General features: G+C 45.5%; 1 protein-coding gene across 2 annotated transcripts in view; it reads left to right on the forward strand.

Annotated features, from left to right (window-relative positions):
- Positions 1 to 21190, forward strand: part of Gsdme (gasdermin E) — a 61228-nt gene that overhangs the window by 12220 nt on the left and 27818 nt on the right. For both annotated transcript variants that reach the window (XM_005366618.2, XM_026788980.1), the window contains exon 3: positions 3309 to 3501. In XM_005366618.2, coding sequence (XP_005366675.2) covers positions 3309 to 3501 — 193 coding nt within the window. The remainder of the gene's footprint in view (positions 1 to 3308; positions 3502 to 21190) is intronic.

The raw sequence follows: 21190 nt of genomic DNA on the forward strand, positions 1-21190 counted from the left end.
CAATAGCAGGTGTCTTCTGTAACTCTCCACCTCATTGTTTTGAGCAGAGTCTCCCCAGCCCTGGGTCAGGCTAGCACAGCCTGGACTTTTCTGGGATGTGCTGGAGATCTGAACTCAGGTTCTCCTGCTTGTGCAGTGAGCACCTGACCCTTCTCCCCAGCCCCAAACCTAAATACTTTCTACAAACAGAAGTAAAAACATCCTGTATATGATTTTAATATATTCCTCATTTATTTTTATTTAATTTTATTTTGTGTTTCCTCTATAGATTTAGATGCTATCTCAACAAACACATAATATTCTTTTGTGTATATATACCTAATTTGACTAACTATTCCAGTTTGTGCTTAATAATTAAGACTGCAGTGGACATTTTGGTTTGTGGTTTTTCACTTGTTTTTGAAACAGTTGCACTAGCATGCTTTCCCGGGTTTCCTGGACCAGAGGTTTCCTTGCTAACTTTCTGAAACACGGTGATGTGTGGCAGGCAGTCTCAGCAGTTCTTGACTACCGGATGAAACCAGGTCTAATTCTCCTTCACGGTAAAGTTTCAGCCTTTTGCGACTGCCGGTCTGGAAGGAAAGGGCGCTAGAGTGGCTCACTTGGGTCTGCAGACTCCATACTTGCTCCCAGATGAGCCTTTCTATCAATGCTGCCCTCAGCCAGTCACTGGCACTGCTGCGGAATGGGAGGATGGATTGATCTGAACTTCACTTCATCTCCCACTCCTTTCCTCATTTCTGTGACCAAATACCTGACAGGAAGCACTTAAGAAAGAAATGGTATATTTTAACTCGCAGTTTCAGGGAGTACTAGGCAAAAAAGTCATGGCAACAGGGACTTGAGACATACTGCTGGTCACACTGCATCCACAGCCAGGAAGTGGGGAGCTGTGGAGTCTAGCTTTTGAATGGCTGTCTCCTTTTCATCCAGTCCAGAACCCCAGCCCATAGAATGGTGCCGCCATGTTTAGGATGACTCTCCCCACCTCAGGTGACCTACTCTAGACCACCCTTCTCTGGTATGCTTGGGAGCTCGTGTTCTTGGAGATTCCAGAGCCTGTCAGGTTGACAATATCCACCAGCACTCCCCTTCTGCCCCCAGGTTTATGTTCTTGATGGTAGAACCTCTTTTGAGTAGCAAAATAGCGACGTATTTTTTGGCACGAGAGGGAAAGCATCATAAAATACACCAAGGGCTGTTGAGTCCTGGAATTTCTCTCTGTGGTGCTGAAATGATAACTTGGTGGTATCTTGAAAGATCGTGCAGACTTCAGTGAGACTGGTGATGTCACTTGTCACCACAGATAAGGGATTCCTGAATATGGTCACCATCCGAGGTCAGAGCTGAGGCTGGCTCCTGAGTCCTATTGGAGTCCTGGCTGGGACGAGCAGATTCAGGGTGCTTTATCATTGTTGCCCCAACCCTGGCACGGGTGTTGCTGAGGACAGGGAGGGGAAGGGTGGTGATTGAATGGGGGTGGTTCCCTGAGAGCCCAATGTTCCCTTCTTTCAGGTTACAAGTTGATAAAGAACTGTGTATAAGTGACATCTTTTTTTACATGTGTGTCTAGGGTGACATTCCATGTATTTATTCTCGATTTCTCTCTGTTTGCTGTGTGACCAGTTCTGGGGACTGCTACATTTTGAATCTAAACATGTACCCCCTAGTCTAACGTTTTGAATGCTTGGTCTCCAGCTTATAGTGCTATTCTGAGAGCAGTAAGGCCATAGGAGGTGGGACTAGCTGGCAGAAGTAGGTCACTAGGCAGGGGCCTTTGGGCTCTGGTTCCTGTCACACAGTCCCTGTTTGTGGAGGTGAGTAGAATGGGGTCTGTCAGGCTCGGATAGTTTAGAATCCCTTCTGAGGGTCAGTCTGGAGCCTAGGAGAGATTTGGGAGAAGGATGTGAAAAGACAGGAGGTGATGCCCACTACGGTTCTTCTGTATCCTCACCAAATAGTGGTGATTGATGCTGAAGTTTTTGTAGTTGTATCTTGACAGATTAAAATGGGGACAGTGGCCTGGGGGCATAGTTTGTAGTAGAATATATGACTACTATATATGAAACCCTGGATCCAATACTGAGCACCCAAGAGAGAAAAGAGAAAGCGGGGGTGGGGGAAAGGAGTAGAGACAAAAAAAAAAAAATCAAACCCCAAACCCAAGGCTGGTAGTTCACATGAGGGTTCTGAGCAGAGGGTGGGCCCTGAAGGCACCCTGATGGCCCTCACTTGCATGTGGTCATAGCTTGGTGGTAGGACATTTGATGGTCAGTGAGGAACAAGGCTATATTCCCAGCTGACTTGATTGACAATGGAATGCTAGGCGGTACTGTAGTGTTCCTGAGAGTATGGAAAACCAGGATGGAAAGCAAGCGAGTCTGGGGCTTTGTGTGCTTTGCGAGGCGGCTGAGGGGTTGGATATGCCTAGTGACTAACATGGTAAGGACCTGAATGTCTGGCTAGAGCTCAGATATAATGTAAACATTGCATTGCTGGGAGATGTTAAGGAGGACGGGGAATTGGTCTTTAGGATGGGTGGTGGGAAGGAAGAATGTCCAAGGACTGGCCAGGAGGATCTGCCATGCTGTTGCTTCCTCTGGGGTCTGCAGCAGTAGAGCAGGCACAGGTATCACCCGTCACTCTCCATTTCATCCCCTTCCAGTCTTTACCCCAGCTCGCGGCCATCTTAGTTACTTTCAATCGTTACAGGGACAAAAAATCCTGACCAGAACAACCTAAGGGAGAGCTTATTTCGGCTCACATTTTGAGGGTGCAGTCCGTCATGGCGAGAAAGGTCTAAAAGAGGGAATGGGTCATGACCTGTCCACAGCAGCTCACTACATCCTGTCCTGTCCGTGTAGTCTGGGACGGCAGCCCACGGAATGGTGCCGCCCATATTTAGAATGGAACTTTCCTACCTCAATTAACCCTATCTAGAAACTCTGTCCTAGGCATGCAGAGGTTTGTTTCCTAGATAATTCTAGATCCTTTCAAGTTGAGAATCAATATAAACCATCACAGTGATGTTAAGTACCCCTAGACACTGGTCAGTCCATGGCTGCGCTCATTTGTTGTTCACTTTCCAATTGGATGCTGGTGCAGGTTTCCCACGGGCTGCTGGGAAACTGGGCAGCTCACTTTCCAATTGGATGCTGGTGCAGGTTTCCCATGGGGCTGCTGGGAAACTGGGCAGCTCACTTTACGACTGGATGCTGGTGCAGGTTTCCCATGAGGCTGCCAGGAAGCTGAGCAGCTCACAACTCTGAGCCATCTGCCTTCAGATTCCTCTGCTCTCTTCTTTCCAGTGGTCGTGGAGTCCGACTTCGTGAAATATGAGAGCAAGTTTGAGAACCATATGAGCGGGAGCATCAGGACGGCTGTGGGCAAGGTCAAGCTGAACGTTGGCGGCAAAGGCCTGGTGGAGGGCCGCTCTTCGTTTGGAACCCTGAGGAAGCAGGAGGTGGATCTGCAGCAGCTCATACAGGACGCAGTCGGGAGGTAAGGGGAGCTCCGTTCTGCTCGCTGGGCCTTTAGACATCTTATGGCTGAAGGTCATTTGATTGGACCTCTGCCAAAATGTGGACTTTACTAAACAGCATGGATTGAAGTAGTCCTGAAACTTTGTCGTAGCACAATCTTTATTTCTGAATTTTCTGACTGTTTTTACCTTAGAGTGGAGACCTGGAAAGCGCTGCATATATATATATATATAATGCCAACAGTAGAAAGATGGAGTCCTGCTTTAAAATTTTTTTAAAATTTATTTTGTGTGTGTGTGGGGGGGCGTGTTCCATGGTAGACACGTGGGGGTCAGAGAATAACTTGCTGGAGTCATTTCCCTGCCATGTGGTCCTCAGTAGTCACGGCAGTCAGGTTAGTGACTTTACCCGTTGACCCATCCTGCCAGCCTCTGATTTGCTTATGGGGTTTTTGTTTCATTAGTGTATCGTTTATGAGTTTCCCTGCATAGCCCAGGCTGGCCTACTTTAGCCTTTTGAGTGCTCAAGTTACAGGTCTCTGCCGCCACGTCCTGTTTAAAGAATCAGCGATGGTTTTGTTGGTTTGATCTCGGTGCTGGTGCTAGAACCAGGGCCTCCCACACTCTGGGCAAGAGCTGACTATGTCAGCAGCCTTTATAGTTTTGAATATTAACCATCAGAAGCAGGAAACTCTCACGTCTACCTTGTGTCTTTTTATTTTTCTCATGGGGAAGAGAACAAGCGCAGGGCTTCACGAGGAAGAGCTGGGTTACCACTTCAATGTTTGGAAGGAAATCCTGTGTTTATTCATTTTTATCCCAGGATAACTCATCCTTATTGACATCCTGCCTCATGCCAATTCAACATTCAACAAGTCATTCCACTGACTGAATGCGATATACTCCCCATACTGGGGCTGCCACAGCGAGCAAAATGCTGCGACTTCTGTCCAAATTCTAGTGTGAGAGATTCCAAATGTGAAGTTAAATAAACCACGCAGGAGACAGATGAGATGGGAGGCCTGGGAAGGTGTAGCAAAGGGGGATGCTGTCTTACAGCGAGGCCGGAGAAGACACTGGAGAAACTGGCCTGAGAACGAAGCCTTGAAGAAGGAGGAAACAAGCAGGGTCCTTCACAAGGACACTTCGTGCTATGATGAGGATAGCTGCCCTGGGGTGACTCAGGGGAGGCCAGGGAAGATCCAGGTTCCTCAGGACCTAGAGGCTCCTGGAAAGACTTTGCCTCTCAATCTAAGTCAGATGGGATGTCCCTGGAGATTCCGAGCAGGAAAGTGACATGTTGACTTACTCTTTAGATGGATTTTCTTGGCAACTGGGTCGGGAAGAGAAAGGATGGGCAGAAGCCAGGGGACCAAGAGAGAAGTTACTGCAGAGATCCAAGGGAGATGGTATTTCAGTGTGTACAGAGCCGTATGTGCGTCCCCATGTGTCATTTTTATCACCCTTTCCCACTTATTACAGAAAATTCAAATGCAAATGCCTGTGCATAAATGGAAAAGTCTCTTACATTGAGGTGTAGGTAGCTTGTCTCTTCTGCCATCCTTATGGTGGGCTATGTCAGTTGGAGAGCACTTGCCTAGTGCATGCCAGGCTGGGCTCTAGCCCTGGCAATGCCAAAGACAATAAACAGGAAATAGTAAATCCTTGTTTTTAGGATTATAAGAATGATACGCTTTTTGAGCAAAAGTATGTTTTAAATTAATAAATAAAATACAACAAAACATACATGTCAAGCATTTGATGAGCAGATTTAGCACAGGCTAGACAACATCAGACTTCCAAGCTAGGCACCTGTAGCTGCCCTATTTAATGGACACAAAAGAGCGCTATAATGTATTTGATACTTCATGGCTTTCCCTGGGACTCCCCCAGTTCCTCACTCTCGGCAAGTTCTTTGGCGGTACTGGGTGGGAGGTACGGTCATTCTGTGGCTGATCTTACTTCCCTCCTCTCTTGCTCTTGTCAGCAAAGGCACCTTCCTTCTTTCCTGCAATGGACACGGTGGTGGTAGTTGGGGGGGGGGAGTTAGGTACTGTTTATCTGCAACCAAACTACAACAGGGCGATGCTCATTCTCTTTGCTAACTCTGGTCACACTCTTCATGAAGGAAGGAGGACAAGGAGGCTGGAAAATTCCAGGGCTTTTGCTCCCCACTCCTTACCCATCCCCCTTTAGCTCCAATCTGCAGTTTTGTCGTTTCTATTTCAGAAACCAGAGTTGGGCAATATGCTTTGTGATCCTATCACCTGATGCAGGACTTTACAGAAAGTCTCTGTGATTCAGGTGTAAAAGCTACTGTCAACAGAAAGCTTGGGGGCGGGGGTAGGGATCTTGTGAATAGCTGTGGGAGAAGACCTAAAAGAGGGACGAGGAAGGGAGAAGGGGAGAGTCATCTTCGGGACACCTACTATGTGCCAAGCAGTGGCTATTTCTCAGCTTATTTTCTCTGCACAGCTTTTGAGTGTGAGCAAACTGAGGCTTAGGAAAGGGAAACTGTTCCCGGTCACAGAGCCCAGTCTGTGTGCTACAGCTGGGGTTCAACCCAGGAGTTCTGGGTTCCAAGTCTCTTATCCTTTCCTCTAAATCTTGCTTGATTTGGTAGAGGTAAACGTGATTCGGATGTGATGTAGAGCACCCATGAGGGTGTTTACAGGTGAAGAGTAGAATGGGTCCAGTCTTCCTAGGGTGCTTGGGATGGGTCAGGCAGGCCTGCTCCGCCTGGACATGGCTGGACAGGTTGAGATCACCCGGGAAGATGGTTCACCCATCAGCTGCAGGTGTGATGGGAGATGGGACGGTTTGAGGAGTGGTAGCTAAGAAACGAGGAACATGTTAAAGAATGCATGTCAGGATGTAGGTTCTGCGTGCATGGGCTCTGTGTTCCAACCCCCAAAACAAAATATCAGAAAAAAGAAATAGGTGCAGTACCTGGCCCCAGGTGGCGCTTAGTGCAGAGCTCACCCACCCCCTTGTTACATTTTGCTGAGAGTTAAAGGTGAGCTGTCTGGGAAGGACGGGAGTGGTGCTTTCCAAGTCTCTGGATGGGTACCAATCGCTAGCATTCCTGTGACTTCACACTAGAGTAGTAAACTCTTATCTGTGTGCTCTGCCCATCTTTGGACTCCTGGAACATCACCAGGCTTGATAAGGTGCTGCGGATACAGCTGTGGCCTTGGGCACGATCACCAGCGATGTCGCGGTACTGGATGTTCTCAAGGGTATATTTGCAGCCAGGCGTTTTTATTTCAGTCATTTAGATAAGGTATCATCTCTATACAAGTTTTGTAGCCAAAAGTCTTAGAGCTGGTGTGTGGTTTGATGATGTGGTTCACTTGCTGAGCTCACTGAAGGCCCCCAGAAGAAAGAAAAAAAAACTCCAAGAATTAATTATATTCCTGACAAAATGTATGCACATCTCAAACTCCATTCTCTCTTTGAAACTATACCCATGTATATTGAAGATTCATTTAGAGTTTGGGAAATTATACTTATAGGTACCTAGAACTTATTGTTTTCAATGCGCTATGGGTTTAGTGTAAACATTTTTTATGGAAACTATTGTGATATATGTCTTCTATTTTTTTAAATGGAGATGGACAAATGTATTGAGAATTCATTATCAATTCATTATCTGTGGAAAAGCTCTCCAGAAAGGTTTAGTATTGTCTTCTGTCACCCAACTGCCACGTGCCACTGTCTTAAGCCTAATAGCTCTACTTTACCCCACCTCTGCCAGCCAGCACATGACTGCCTCGAATCTCTCAGAATCCAGAGAACCCATTTCTCATAATTAACCTGGACTGACTTAGTAAGTTGTGCCAGCTCCTGGCCTCTCTCTCCCAGGCAACGTGGTCTTCAGGAGTTCGCTCTGAAGTGTCTAGGTGTGAGTGGACACACAGCAGATTTTTCTCTTTGAGGTTGAGTTTTGCTTCTAGCTATAGCAACATGGAGGGTTTGGGGCTTGTTGCATGTTTTGTTTTTTGTTTCTTCTGGTGCAGGAGAATTATCTGTAATCTGTCAATCATGTTTTAAATAAACGCTGATTGGCCAGGCAGGAAGTATAGGCAGGAAAACCAGACAGGAAGTAGAAATGATGCAATGAGAACAGGAGAATTCTGGGAAGGAGGAAGTTGATTCCTCCCACTCCTGCCCAGACTCCGAAGAAGCAAGATGTGAGCTGCCCTGATGAGAAAGGTACTGAACCATGTGGCTAGCATAGATAAGAACAATGGGTTAATATAAGCTACAAGAGCTAATATGTAGCCTGAGCTAATGGGCCAATCAGTTTTATAACTTATGGAGCTCTCTGTGTGATTTTCTTTGGGACCATGCTGGCTGTGGGGTACTGGGCGGGACAGAAACCCCAACAAGCCAGCCCTCATGTTACATCTTCGGCTTTTCAAGGCATGAATTGATTGTTACCATAAAGGCACATCCAACTTAGATTATTCACCTTGCCTCTAAGCAAATTTTGGTAAAGCTGATCATAGTTGTCTGTGTACACATGGCAATTAAAAAATTTGGCTTTTTCATTTATTTTATTAAAAAGAAAGCATACTATCTTTTTTCATTTTACACACCAATCCCAGTTCCCACTCCTTCCCCTCCTCCCATTCCCTGGACCTTCTCCCCCACCCCTACCCACTCCCCAGAGGGCAAGTCACATTGCTCTGAGGAAGGACCAAGGCCCTCCCTACTATAGCTAGGCTGAGCAAGGTACCCACCCAAAGAGAATGGGTTCCACAAAGCCAGTAAAACCAGCAGGGACAAATCCTGGTGCCACTGCCAGTGTCCCTGCAGTTTGCCCCAGCCATACAACTGTCACCTACATTCAGAGGGTCTAGCTTGATCCTCTGCTGGTTCCTTCCCTGTTCAACCAGAGTTGGTGAGCTCCTACTATCTCAGGTAAGCTGTTTCAGTGGGTGTTCCCATCATGGTCTTGACCTCTTTTGCTCATATTTTCACTCCTGCCACTCTTTAACTGGATTTTGGGAGCTCAGCCCAGTACTCTGCTGTGGGTCTCTGCCCCTGTCTCCATCAGTTGTTGGATGAAGGTTCTATGGTAACATTTAAGATAGTCATCAATCTGACTACAGGGCAAGGCTAGTTCAGGCACCCTCTCCTCTATTGCTTAGGGTTTTAGCTGGAGTCATCCTTGTGGATTCCTGGGAATTTCTCTATTGGCAGGTTTCTTGCTAGCCCCATAATGGCCCCCTCAATCAAAATATCTTTCTTTGTTCTCCCTCTCTGTGCTTCCTCCATCTTGACCATCTCATTCCCTCCAGTTCTCCTCCACCTCCCCTTCTCCCCCACTTTATACTCCCAATTTTGTCAGGAGATCTTGTCTACTTCCCCTTCCCAGGGGGATCTATACATGTTTCTCTTAGGGTTCTCCTTGTTACTTAGCTTCTCTATGGTCGTGGACTATAGGCTCGTTATCCTTTGCTTTACAGCTAGTATCCGCTTATGAGTGAGTACATACCATGTACGTCTTTCTGGGTCTGGGTTACCTCACTCAGGATGGTTTTTTCTAGTTATATTAATTTGCATGCAAATTTCAAGATGTCATTATTTATTAATACTGAATAGTACTCCATTGTGTAGATGTACCACATTTTCTTTATCCATTTGGTTGAGGGACATCTAGGTTGTTTCCAGGTTCTGGCTATTACAAATAATGCTGCTATGAACATAGTTGAACAAATGCTTTTGTAGTATGATTGAGTATCTTTTGAGTATATGCCCAAGAGTGGTATTGCTTGCTGGGTCCTGAGGTAGATTGATTTCCAATTTTCTGAGAAGCCACCCTACTGATTTCCAGAGTGGTTGTACAGGTTTGCATTCCCACCAGCAATGAAGGAGGGTTCCCCTTACCACATCTTCTCCAGCATAAGCTATCATTGGCAGATTTAAGATGGTCTCTCAGAGTCATTTTGATTTGCATTTCCCTAATGGCTAAGGATGTTGAACCTTTCCTTAAGTGTCTTTCAGCCACTTGAGATACTTCTGTTGAGAATTCTCTGTTTAGATCTGTACCCCATTTTTTAATTGGATTATTTGAAATTTTGATGTCTAATTTCTTGGGTTCTTTATATATTTTGGAGATCAGTCCTCTGTTTGATGAGGGGTTGGTGAAGATCTTTTCCCAATCAGTAGGCTGCCTTTTTGTCTTATTAACTATGTCCTTTGCTTTACAGAAGCTTTTTAATTTCAGGAGGTCCTGTTTATTTATTGTTGCTCTCAGTGTCTGTGTTATATTTAGGAAGTGGTCTCCTGTGTCCATGCATTGAAGGTTACTTCCCACTTTCTCTTCTATCATGTTCAGTATGTCAGGACTGATATTGAGGTCTTTAATCTATTTGGACTTGAGTTTTGTGCACGGTGATAGATATGGATCTATTTGCATTCTTCTGCATGTTGACATCCAGTTATGACAGCACCATTTGTTGAAGATGCACTGAAACCATCGGGCCCTAGGCTTATTTTTGGTTGGGAAACTTTTGATGACTGCTTCTATTTTCTTAGAGGTTATAGGTCTATTTGAGTTCATCTGGTCTTGATTTAATTTTGGTATGTGGTACCTATCCAGAAAATTACCATTTCTTTTAGATTTTCCAATTTTATAGAGTACAGGTTTTCGTAGTATGAACTAATGATTCTCTGTATTTCTACAGTCTGTTGTTATGTCCCCCTTTTCCTTTCTGATTTTGTTGATTTGGATGTTCTGTCTCTGCCTTTTGACTAGTTTGGATAAGGGTTTGTCAATCTTGTTGATTTTCTCAAAGAACCAGTCTTTGTTTCATTGATTCTTTGTATTGTTTTCTTTTTTACTGATTTCAGCCCTCAATTTGATTATTTTCTGTCATCTACTTCTCCTGGGTGAGTCTGCTTCTTTTTGTTATAGAGCTTTCAGGTGAGCTGTTAAGCACCTAGTGTGGGATTTCTCCGTTTTCTTTATGCAGGCACTTAGTGTTATGAACTTTCCTGTTAGCACATCTTTCATAGTGTCCCATAGGCTTGGTTATGTTGTGCATTCATTTTCATTGAATTCTAGGAAGTGTTTTATTTCTTCCTTGACCCAGGGGTGGTTCAATTGAGAACTGTTCAATTTCCATCAATTTGTAGACTTTCTGCAATTAGCGTTGTTAAATTCTAACTTTAAGCCATACTGATCCAATAAGATACAAGAGGTTATTCCAATTTTTTTTTTATCTGTTGAGGTTTGCTTTGTTGAGTATGTGGCCAGTTTTAGAGAAGGTTCCATGAGGTGCTGAGAAGAAGGTACATTCTTTTGTGTTTGGGTGGAATGTTCTATGGATGTCTGTTAAATCCATTTGAGTAATAACATCTGTAAGTTCTCTTATTTCTCTGTTAAGTTTTTGTCTGGTTGATCTGTCTACTGGGGAGAGTCTCCTACTGTTAGTGTGTGGGGTTTGACATGAGATTTAAGCTCAGAAATGTTTCTTTTACATATGTGGGTGCTCTTGTATTAGGGGCATAAATGTTCAGGATTGAAACTTCATCTTGATGGATTGTTCCTGTGATAAGTATAAAATGTCTTTCTCCATCTTTTTTGATTGATTTTAGTTTGAAGTCTATTTTGTTAGATATTAGGATAGTTACACCTGCTTGTTTCTTAGGTCCATTTGATTGTAAAAATTTTTCCCAACCCATTATTCTGAGGTGATGTCTGTCTTTGAGGTTGAGGTGTGTTTCTCATATACAGCAGAAGAATGGATCCTGCTTTGGCATCCATTCTCTTAGGTTGTGTGTGTTTTTATAGTTGAATTGAGTCCATTGATATTGAGACATTAATGACAAGTGATTGTTAATTCCTGTTATTTTTCAGTGGTAGTGTTTATGCGTTTCCCTTCTTTGGGGTTTGCTGGTGTCAGGTTATCTGTTGCCTGTGTTTTTGTGGGTGCAGTTAGCTTCCTTGGGTTGGAGTTTTCCTTCTAATACTTTCTGTAGGGCTGGATTTATGGGTAGGTATAGTTTAAATCTGGTCTTGTAGTATCTTGTTTTCTCCAACAATGGTGATTTAAAGCTTTGCTGGGTATAGTGGTCTGGACTTGCATCTGTGGTCTCTTAATGTCTGCAGCACATCTGTCCAGGACTTTCTGGCTTTCAGGGTTTCCAATGAGAAGCTGGGTTTAATTCTGATAGGTCTGCCTTTATATGTTACTTTACCTTTTTCTTTGCAGCTCTTAATATTCTTTTTTTAATTCTATCTGTTTTATGTTTTGATTATTATGGGGTGAAGGGACTTTTATTTATTTAATGTATTTATTCTTTGGTCCAGTCTGTTTGGTGATGATAAACTCTCCATTAATTATACAAATTGATATACTGTGAGTGAGACAACATGGCAATAAATCTTCACAATTATCCAGGATTTGATTTAGTAGGTTTTTCATCATGTTTTGCTTTTTAAGAACACACACGGCCAAGTTGGACACACCTTTCTTTTCTCCTGGGTTCTTCTCTGTGGAGAGCATTTGATCGTCATGTGCTTGTTGTTGCACTTCTCCGTTCCCTTCTGTCTCTCTCTCTCTCTCTCTCTCTCTCTCTCTCTCTCTGTTCCTCCTTCAGGGGCAGCATGGGCATGAGGAGAGTCATCTAAATGAAGGCACTCTAAGGTCTAGGGTGAGCACAGCCAGCAGAGACACCTTACACTCATTTCTTAGTGTTAGCAGCTGTTTTTAGACCCATGGTTGGGTGGTAAACTAGGTTCAGTGTGAGTGTTTTCGTGTGTGATAGGATTTTACTATGTAGCCCAGCCCTCTGACTCCCAAGTGCTCAGATTACAAATGTGCACCATCACCGGATGGCGGTGGCACACACCTTTCATCTCAGTATTTGGGAGGCAGAGGCAGGTAGATCTCTGTGGGCTTGAGACCAGCCTGGTCTACAAAGTGAGTTCCAGGACATCCAGGGCTACACAGAGAAATCCTGTCTCCAAAAACTGAACAAATAAGCTAAAAATATATATTGCACCATCATATCTGGAAGGTTTGTTTTTTAAAATGAAAAAAAATAATTGTGGAAAGTATGGTATAATGTAAATTAAGGAATAACATAATAAATATACACCACTTACTATCTGGCTTCACAAACTTTCTCTCTTTTTATCTCCTTCCCCCATTTTCTTTATCCTTCTTTCCTTCCTTCCATCCTTTCTTTCTAGACAGGTTTCTCTGTGTAGCCCTGGATGTCCTGGAATTTGTTCTGTAGACAAGACTGAGCTCAAACCTGCCCACCACTTGAGTGCTAGGATTAAAGCTGTACACCACTATGCCTGGTCTACAATATTTTTTAATCAGAACCACCACACAGGAGCCAGAATCTTTTGCCTTCATTACCCTGAACTTCATTACTAAAAATGTTTTTCTCTGAGAATTAAATGAGAACATAAACAGAACCTGGACAGCTGCACTTGGCACGTGGTAAATTCCCTAATCCCGTCAGCATGGTTGTGAGTGGGTTCACTTCTGACACAGCAGGGCCTGGTTATCAAGCCTGGGGTAGCTCAGCGCTCCTGGAGGAGAGGTGTGGCTAGCATGCTGAGGCGGGGCAGGAGCTATGGAGCCGAGAAGCGGGAGGTGCTGACCCCAGAGTTGTCCGTGTGGCATTTCTCGTGCACCCTCTGCAGCTCTCGTTCCCCTGGTGCCAGGTGATGAGCTAGTGTCCACACTGCGCTAGCTGGCTTGGGTCAGGAGCTGGTGGGATTCAGGTGGCGTGTGTGTTCCTCTGGGCTCTCCAGAGTTTGATATGGGTGACAATACCCAGCTTTGAATTTCCTGTCTTTCTCTCCAACGCTCCTCGGAGCTTCACAGTGAGTAGTGTTCATCCGCTTCAGCCAAAAAGCTGGCATGGGATATGGCTCCGTCCTTGTCTTCTCTTTTACACCCATCTCTCACCCCTTGGTTGATTCTTGTTCTTGAGTCCTGATCTTACCTGTTCTCATCGTCCCAGCCTCCTGACCCTTTCTGTCACTCTCTCGTCAGCCCTCTTCTGGCCCCTTCCACCTCTGGCTCCTCTACAGACAGCCAATCAGATCATGTCACTAACCACTGCCATCTCATACTCCTGTGTGCCTTCCCTAGACAGGAAGTGGTCCGCATATCCTCTTGGCTACATCAACATGGCCTCTGTAGAACCATTGCTCTCCGTGTTCTCTTCAACCCTCAGGCCTGTCGCCTGACTTCAGTTCCTCAGAGGCACACACTGTCTTCCCCTAGGTCCTACCTGAAGGCTCTTTCACTCCTTCCATCCACACACAGCTTTCTTCCTGCCACACCCAGCCAGTTCCTAGTTATTCTTCGTGTCCCAGCCTAGACCCAATGTCCCCCTTAAGAGGCACATCCTCACCTTCCTGTTGGGGTGCCGAGCGTTCCGCGGGGCCATCTGCTGTGAGCTCCTTGGTCTCCCCGTGTCCCTTCTGGCATGCTCTTCTTAGTCACGTGGGCTCTGGAGGCACACTGAGCACTTCTTGCTTGAGAGAATAATTGGTTTATCTTTATTTTACATACGAGGAGTGGAATTCAGAAATTAATTAGTTTGCCTGGACTCAGGATTTAAGGCCAGACCCACAGACCGTATGATTTTTTTCCAGTCCAGCTGCTATGCACGGAGCTTGAAAAGGAAGAGAATTCCCAAGGGTGAGTCCGGCTTCCACCTCACTGCTCAGCTTCATTCGCTTCTCATCTTCCCGCTGCCACGCGGCATCACCTGACGGCTGTTAATTAATTACATCACCTAAAAGGGCGAGCATCTGTAATTGCTCAGTCATTTTCCCTCTCAGCCTCTCTGGGCTGTTCTGGGGGATGCCAGAGACGAATGCATGAGGAGCAGGTGTGGTGGGGGAGGGCGGTCCAGTCACTTGGGGAATCACACGCAGTTAGCATCATGCCCTAGCTTTAATTCCTTTTGCAAACATGAAGCCATCTACATCTTTGCAACTGAGTAAAAGAGAATTCGAGCACATATATATACATGTATGTATATATACATATATACATATATACACAAATATATATATATATATATATATATATATATATACACACATACACACACACACAGCCCTTTTTCATTACAGCCATCCCTTCTTAACTTCAGAGGACATGGTCCAAGATCTCCAATGTGTGATAAAGCTGAGCATAGGCTCAGTCCTCTGTTGACTATTTTTGTCATGTACACGTGTATGGTAAAGCTTTATCTATAAACCAGGCAGAGGAGACAGTAAACTACTCATAAACTAGATCAATATACTGTAATTAAATCGTGGCTCACTATGAAGTCATGCAAATGGCTATCTTACCGTGCTGCACCCATCCCTTTTTAGGGAGATGTCCCTTGACAGAAGCCTGTGTCATCAGGGCACATGAGGTGAGCAGCTGAGGACTTACACTTGCCATGTCGTAACTTGGTAGTCAGATACCGACAACAATTAGCGCCAATTTTCCTGCAGTCTCGCAGGTAGACTTGCCTTACTGTTGGTCTTAGCACTCGCTCTCTTCACTTTCCTTATTAACTTGAGAACTTACACTTTCCCATCAAAGGAAGCATGTTCGAGCATCTTTTAGGCACATCCAAGTTGCCATCATCAGTCCCCCTTATTAATTATTAATTAAAATGGAAATTACTTGAACACAACCACTGGAATGTCACAAGTCAATTTAATGGGGGCTGCTGCTAGGCGGCTCCCGAGTGAGTAGCATATACATGACGGATACACTGTACAAAGGACGAGTCATAGCCCAGGGGTCCTGTCTGTATGGCGGTCTACCACATTCCTCAGAACAGTGAGAACTTAGGCTTTTGGGCTGTGGCTGACTTTGGGTAACTGAAATCATGGAGAACAGAGAGGAGATGCCTGTATCCCAAAAGTGAGGATGCCAGGCTCAGCAGTTAAGAGATCTAGAGTGTTTTCCCGCTTGTTCCAGGTTGTACATCACAGTGGTTGAGGTTTCCAGAATTTTCTGTCCATTTCCCCTGGTTGTTGTAGTTTGGATCAAGTTCACTTGTTAAGGACTAGGTTCCAAGCCTGTGAGGCTTCTGGGATGCGGTAGAGGTTATTATTGGAAGCATGTCCTAGAGGAACCTCTGCCTCTCTCTCCTCTCTTAACTTTCTGGCTCTCTGGCGAGGACCAGGATTCACCCACCACATACTGGTTACATGCTACACTACACCAGGGATAGAGCCAAGCAGCCATGGAGTGAAATGACTGAAGTCCTGAGCCAAAATACTACCCCTTACGTCAGAATGGACCTTCCTTCCCTCCCTCATGGAAGCTGGTTTATCGTAGAGACCGCTGGTGCGTCCTTGGTGGACATTGACCCTCAGTGGCCAGCAGGTGGCCGTTTCTGGAGGCTCTGCTGCCAGTATTTTTGGAGCTTTCCTGGGGAGCTGAGCGGAAGGACTCTTATTTGTTAAGAAGCAAGTGTGGATTAAGCTATGCAGGGCTCAGTAGGGGCTCAGGAAGGACAGGAAAGATGGGGGTAGAGTTTCAGATCAGACAAGGCCGAATTGTTGAGCTGAGACCCAATTCTACCCACAATGACCTGAGTCCCTTGGGTCCTTGACTTGTGAATTATCTGTGCTTTGTGTCTCTCTGAGAAATAAGATGACAGTAACCTCGAGAACAGGTAGGGTTGCAATGTTCTCGTTGCAAAGAACATTTCTTACCTCAGTGAAGGAAACATCCTGAGGTAGAAGCTGAGTGGCTAGTTCAACATTGGTGAGGACCCGGGTGGCATCTCCACCTGCTGCTGTCTCAACAGCCTGAGTTTTCTTGGTTATAAATGTTAATTTATGTTATAGACAACAAGATCCAGGTATAGACAAATGACCTGTTACATGTGACTCCTTTTAAGTGGGAGAAAAATCTTCCCAGTATAGCATTCCCTGGGTCTCAATGGACAGAATTGTCTCCCAGTCCTTAATAACTATAACTGGGTAGGAGATGAGTCAGGGCTCATGGCAGGACCAGACCTAGACCTCCCTCCCTGCAGCCCGGGACTCTTCAGCACCTGCACAAAACCAGAGGGTCCTAAGGTGCCCACACTCCGGGTGTGTGGGGGTCTAGCCTGCCAGGAGTGTCCTAAGGTGCCCACACTCTGGGTAGGGGGGGTTCTACCCTGCCAAGAGTGTCCTAAGGTGCCCACACTCCTGGTGATGGGCGTTCTAGCCTGTCAAACACAGAATGCAGCCCCATGCCTGGGGAGTAGAGGGCTGAGGTCCGCCTCCCTCCTTTGACTATCCTCAAGCTAGACCTTAGAATGTAGGAAGCAGGGTCTCCAGTGAGCAGTAAGCAGGCAGAAGAGAGGCAGCAGCAGGGACCTGCATTCTGGGACTCTAGGAGGCAGATTCTGAAATAAAACCTTGGCCATGGGCTTTGAACTGTGACCCTGGAGGAGGCGGGTTGTCAGAAAGCAGCAGGCTTTCCCGCTGTGAAGCGCCAAGAGGGCAGTGCCAGGGAGGTTGGAAACGAAGTTGGTGCAGTTAGTTTTCAGACCTGCAGCTAATGTACACACATTTGCTTCTCTTTTAACTGTAGCCATAGCTAGTAAGTCAAAGCCCTTTGGGAGAAACACCCCAACTACCGTAGCTTTAATCATCAATACAGATCTACATTTATGTGGGCTGGTAATTCTTGCTTAACACCCCTGCAGTGGCAGCCTCTTCTTGTTTCTGTTGACTAGCTTTTTCTTTTTCCTTATGCCAGTTGGTTTTTAACATTTAAATTAAGTTTCTTTTGAGAATTTCCTACATGTTTGGCGTAAATTCACACCACTTCTATTCCCTGCCCCCCTCCAACTCCTCCTATGTTCCCTGACTCCCTCTCAGATTCATGGCCTTGTCTTTAACTAGTGTTACATATGCACATGTGTGCGCACATAAACTCAACCTGTGTTGCTCGTGTGTTTGTATGTTCAAAGCCAACCACTTCGTGGACTCCTTTTAATGTCCCCATCTTATTTTTGGGGCCATTTCAAAATCAGTTCTTTTAGTTGCTTAGCACTTCTGCACACTGGGTTTCCACTGTTGCCTGGGGTCTAGAATTCTGTAAAATCAGTGGCCTTTAAAATAAACTGTCAGAAGATGGGTGCCCTGATGGCATGGCTGCTCCCGCTGTCCCAGATGATCAGGATAAGCTGCCAGGGCACATTCTATAAGCAGATGTCCTATTGCATCTGGGTGCCCATGACTGTACCCTTTTATGCCTGTGTAGACATTGCCAATTGATCTCAGCTGTTGTACCCTTTTATGCCTGTGCAGACATTGCCAATTGATCTCAGCTGTCTTGCTCCTCGCAGTATTTTATTGACTGAACTATCTTCCCAGCGCTGAAAAGATTTTTATAATCTTTAAATTTTTTTACTTTATTTTATATGTATGAGTATTTTGCCTGAATATATGTATGTTTGACCATGAGTATGCCTAATGCCCCTGGGGGCCAGAAGAAGGTGCCAGAATCCTTTGGAAGTGGAGTTAGAGACAAGTGTGAGACACCATGTGGATACCAGGAATCAAACCCAGGTCTTCTGCAAGAGCAACAGGTACTCTAAACCCCTGAGCTATCTCTCAGGCTCCACCATTTCTTTCCAGTCATAGGAATTGAACTTCGACCTCATATATGCTAGGCAAGCCCCCTCCTAGTCAGCTATTGTCTCAGCCTTTACCAGGATTTTAAATGGCTTTTGGTTTTTGTAACTTTTAGTGCATACAGGAATATAAGATTGGAAACTGAACAAGTTCATTGGGCTATGGTTTGCCACTTGCTGGTACTGGGGGATCTCTGTTACATGGTAATCCTTGCCAAGGCCTGAGGGGTGACGTTAGAGCTATGGGCACAGCTCCAAGCTATTTTGGGTCTGTGCTTGAGGACAGTTCCCCCACGGGGCCTTGGAGCCTCTCCTGCTGCTTTGGGTCATGCAGTGTTAGCAGGAAGAGGAGATGGGCAAGGATCCCACTCGAGATTATTTTGCACAGGATCAAATGGACATCTATTTTCTCTTATCGCCCTCTGTCCCTACCAGGGCCCTCTGGACTGAAGATTATTAAATTTGTCCAGTGTTTGGCCTCTAAAAGATGCAGCACTATCTTGGAAAGCAGTAAGGTGATCTCTTCACAGGAGGGACAGAGGTGAAGGCCGCCTGGCCTGGCCCTGCCCTGTGGCTTGATCAGGGAGACATGGTGTATCTCCTAAGTCAGGGCTGTAGGACAGCTCCATGTTAGCCTCAGTCTTGGCCATGGGCCTGTGTATGTAGATAAGCTTGTGTTCCCTTCCCAAAGCTATGGCTGTCCCTAAAGACCCTGCTGGGCTCAGCAAGCCTTGGAGACTTGTCACCAGAAACAAGGGGCTCCATTTCTGCCAGAAATACTTATGTCTTTGGGGTTCAACGTGGGCATGGGGCCTTTAAGCAATCTAAGGATGGCCTGGCTGAGATTTTCCTTTTAAAACAACTTAACTTTAGCTTAGAACAGCTTTAGAATTAGTGGATTTTGTTTGGGGCACATTGCAGTGTAATAAAGTAGTGTTTGCCAATCGTCATAGTCGCACTAGACTCCTGGTAGGTTCCCCAGCAGTTCCTCTGTCTTAGTTATGGGTTGTGACCCACAGTACTGTTCTTACGTGTGCAGTCAATGGAGTCCACATATTAACCGTCCCAGACCAAACTCATGTCCAGTGACCTGACGGGAGGCGGCAGCTGTTAGGGACAGCTGGGTTAATGGGGATCCTGACAGGTGGGTCTGCTGGCACCTAACTGCAGACTCGGTCTATGGGTCTAAAGCACAGTGGCCTAGGGAGACTCATATGTAGATACCATGCTGTTAACACACAGGTTTAAAAATTTAGACATAGTATTTGTGCATCTTTACGAGGTACACTGAAGTTATTCAGTACATGTAACTAACGGATGATAGGAAAATCAGGGACACACACAACTATTTCTTCCAACATTAAGTATTGTGCACCCTTGCAATCATTTCTAAGTATGCCATGGACCACAGTGCTCTCAAAATCGGCCATGTGTTAAAGAAGGTCTGGACGTAATTCCTCTTTGTGTGTGTGTGTGTGTGTGTGTGTGTGTGTGTGTGTGTGCGCACGTGCGCGCGCTTGTGCATGTATGCCATGTGTAGGTACCCCTGAAGGCCAGGAGAGGGTGTTGGATTCCCTAGAGCTTGAGTTGCAGGCAGTTTGAGTGCCCAACATGAATGCTGGAGCAATATCTAGATCCTCTGCCATGGCACAATGCACCCACTACTGCCAAGCCAGGGCTCCAGCCCACACTCCTGTCTCAGCCCTCGGTGACCACTCTTCCGTGAAAGTGATTTAGATTCCCCACAAATGAATGAGAACACATTGTGTTTATCTTTCCATGTCCGGGTTATTTTACTAAATTCATTAAGCTCTAGTTAATATCTATTCTGCCTCAAATGACATGGCTTCACTTTTGTAATGAAATAGCATTCCATGTGTATATACATGTATCTATCTCGCATGCTTTTAATCCTTCCTCTGCTAAGGGTAATCTGGGCTGGTTTTGTGTTCGTCATCGAGAATACTATTGTAAGAAGCACAGAGGTGCAGGTATCTTCCGCCTCTCTTGGATAATAGCGTCATCTGTCTCAGATTCCAGCGGGGCTGTTGGATACTATGATAGTTTGATTTCTAGTTTCCCACAATGGCTGTGATAGCTTTATCTCCTCAGCTGTGCACGAGTTCCCTTCCCTCCACATCTCAATAGCACTGGCTATTCTCTTGTCTGATAATGGCCATTGCTGGCACTAAAACAATATCTCATGGCGCTTTGACTTGTGTTTCCCTGATGATATATATACATACACATACATATATAAATATATAAATAAATATATATAAACACACACGTGTGTGTGTGTTTGTTGACTGTCTCTCTGTTCTCCACTTTGGTTCTACAGCCCATTTTTTAGTGCTTTTGTGCTGTTCAGCTTTCTGGGCTCCTATGTATGCTGGATGTGGCCCCTGCTGGAAGAACAGCTGATGGGCACTCCTCACTCTCCAGGCTGTCTGTCAACTCTGTTGGTTGTCACCTTGGCTTTATAGACATCTCTTCATCTGAGAGAGTCCCACATGTCTGTTTTTTCCAGTCTGAGTTTGGAGTCCCGTCGAAGCCAGCCATTGCTTTTGCTGACCAGTGTCTTGAGGCTTTTCCTGTCTTCTCACTGTCATAGTTCCAGGCTAACCCTCAGGACTTCATCCATTTTCAGACGACTTAAGCAGGGGAGGGAAGGGGGACCTTTTGCATATGCATAACCAACTATGACAGCAGCTTATCAAAGACACTATCTTCTCTCCATCGTATATTCTCGGCACCTTTGTCAAAACTCAGGTGGCTGTGTGATCATAGATTAATTTCTGGGCTCTCTGTTCTCTTCCATGGGCCTTTGTGTCAGGTTCTCAGCTAACATCATGATAGCTGAGATCACTATAGCTTTTCAGTTAGTGAATTAGACAGCTAGTTCCTGTACCCCTCTATCCTAGTCTCACAGGCCAGGTGGGCCTCAAACTCACAGCCCCTCCCACCACCTCAACTTCTCCAGGGGCGACCCTGCAAGTATATACACCACCAGCTCTGGAGTGTGATCCTGCAAGTGTACACACCACCAGCTCTGGAGTGTGATCCTGCAAGTGTGTA

The sequence above is a fragment of the Microtus ochrogaster genome, unplaced genomic scaffold (genome assembly GCF_000317375.1).
Source record: "Microtus ochrogaster isolate Prairie Vole_2 unplaced genomic scaffold, MicOch1.0 UNK11, whole genome shotgun sequence".
Classification (NCBI taxonomy): Eukaryota; Metazoa; Chordata; class Mammalia; order Rodentia; family Cricetidae; genus Microtus; species Microtus ochrogaster.